Source organism: Bison bison, unplaced genomic scaffold (genome assembly GCF_000754665.1).
Source record: "Bison bison bison isolate TAMUID 2011002044 unplaced genomic scaffold, Bison_UMD1.0 scf7180017864318, whole genome shotgun sequence".
NCBI classification, from domain to species: domain Eukaryota; kingdom Metazoa; phylum Chordata; class Mammalia; order Artiodactyla; family Bovidae; genus Bison; species Bison bison.
In genome coordinates this window covers 1,542,037-1,542,792 of record NW_011494890.1, presented here as the reverse complement: position 1 = coordinate 1,542,792, position 756 = coordinate 1,542,037, and the positions used below count along the sequence as shown (strand labels likewise).

At 65.9% G+C, this 756-nt stretch overlaps 1 protein-coding gene across 2 annotated transcripts in view; it reads right to left on the bottom strand.

Moving 5' to 3' along the window:
- The window catches only part of CXADR (coxsackie virus and adenovirus receptor), a 66,465-nt gene extending 66,038 nt beyond the window's left edge, over nucleotides 1–427 (bottom strand). For both annotated transcript variants that reach the window (XM_010852954.1, XM_010852953.1), the window contains exon 1: nucleotides 60–427. In XM_010852954.1, coding sequence (XP_010851256.1) covers nucleotides 60–102 — 43 coding nt within the window. In that variant the 5' untranslated portion in view covers nucleotides 103–427. The remainder of the gene's footprint in view (nucleotides 1–59) is intronic.
- Between the last annotated feature and the right edge of the window lie 329 nt (nucleotides 428–756).

Genomic DNA, 756 nt, shown 5'->3' with positions numbered 1-756 from the left:
GCCCGAGGGCTGGCCAGGCGAGGAGGACCCGAAAGACAGAACCGCCCCCCCCGACTCACCCGCCACTCCGCACAGGAGCAAGAAGCGCAGCAGAAGCTCCATGGTGGCGGCCCAGCCGTGGGAGACAACGGCAGGTAGGCGGCTCTCACCCCGGGGTCTCGGTCTCCCGTCTCCTCGCGAGCTCCCGACTGGCTGGCGGCGGCCGCACCTCGCAGCCCGGTCCCACCCCGCCCTCGCTCGGCAGGTGAAATACGTCACTTCCGGTAGTAGCGAAGCCCAGGCAGCCCGCGCCGTCCCCGTCGGGTGCGTGGGGTTGCTATGGCAACGCGGAGCCCCGGGAACCCTCCCGGGAAAGCACTCCTGCCTCGGTGAGCTCGGGAGTTGAGGTGCTCCAGCAGCCACTCGCCCCAAGCCGGAGCCTGGATCCACGCCTCCATGCCTTCAGTTAAATCGGGTTGGTCCACGTGGGTCGGACCATCTCTTCTCACCAGAAGATTGAAACTGCTGTCGCACCCTTGCTTAAAGGCAAGGCAGGAGACATCCTCGCCCACCTGACCCCAGACTCAAAAGGGCTACTAAAGCAGTTGGCCCAGCCTGCACTTAAACCCACCCTCGGGGGCGAAGGGGCAGGAGCCTCCAGCCACGCCTCCTACCTCTGGAGATTTGCTGCTGAGGCGGGCTCTCCCACCTAAGGATCCCGGAGTGGGCTTGTGTGCTTAGTTGACAGGGAGGCCTGGCGTCCTGAGGTTCATGGGG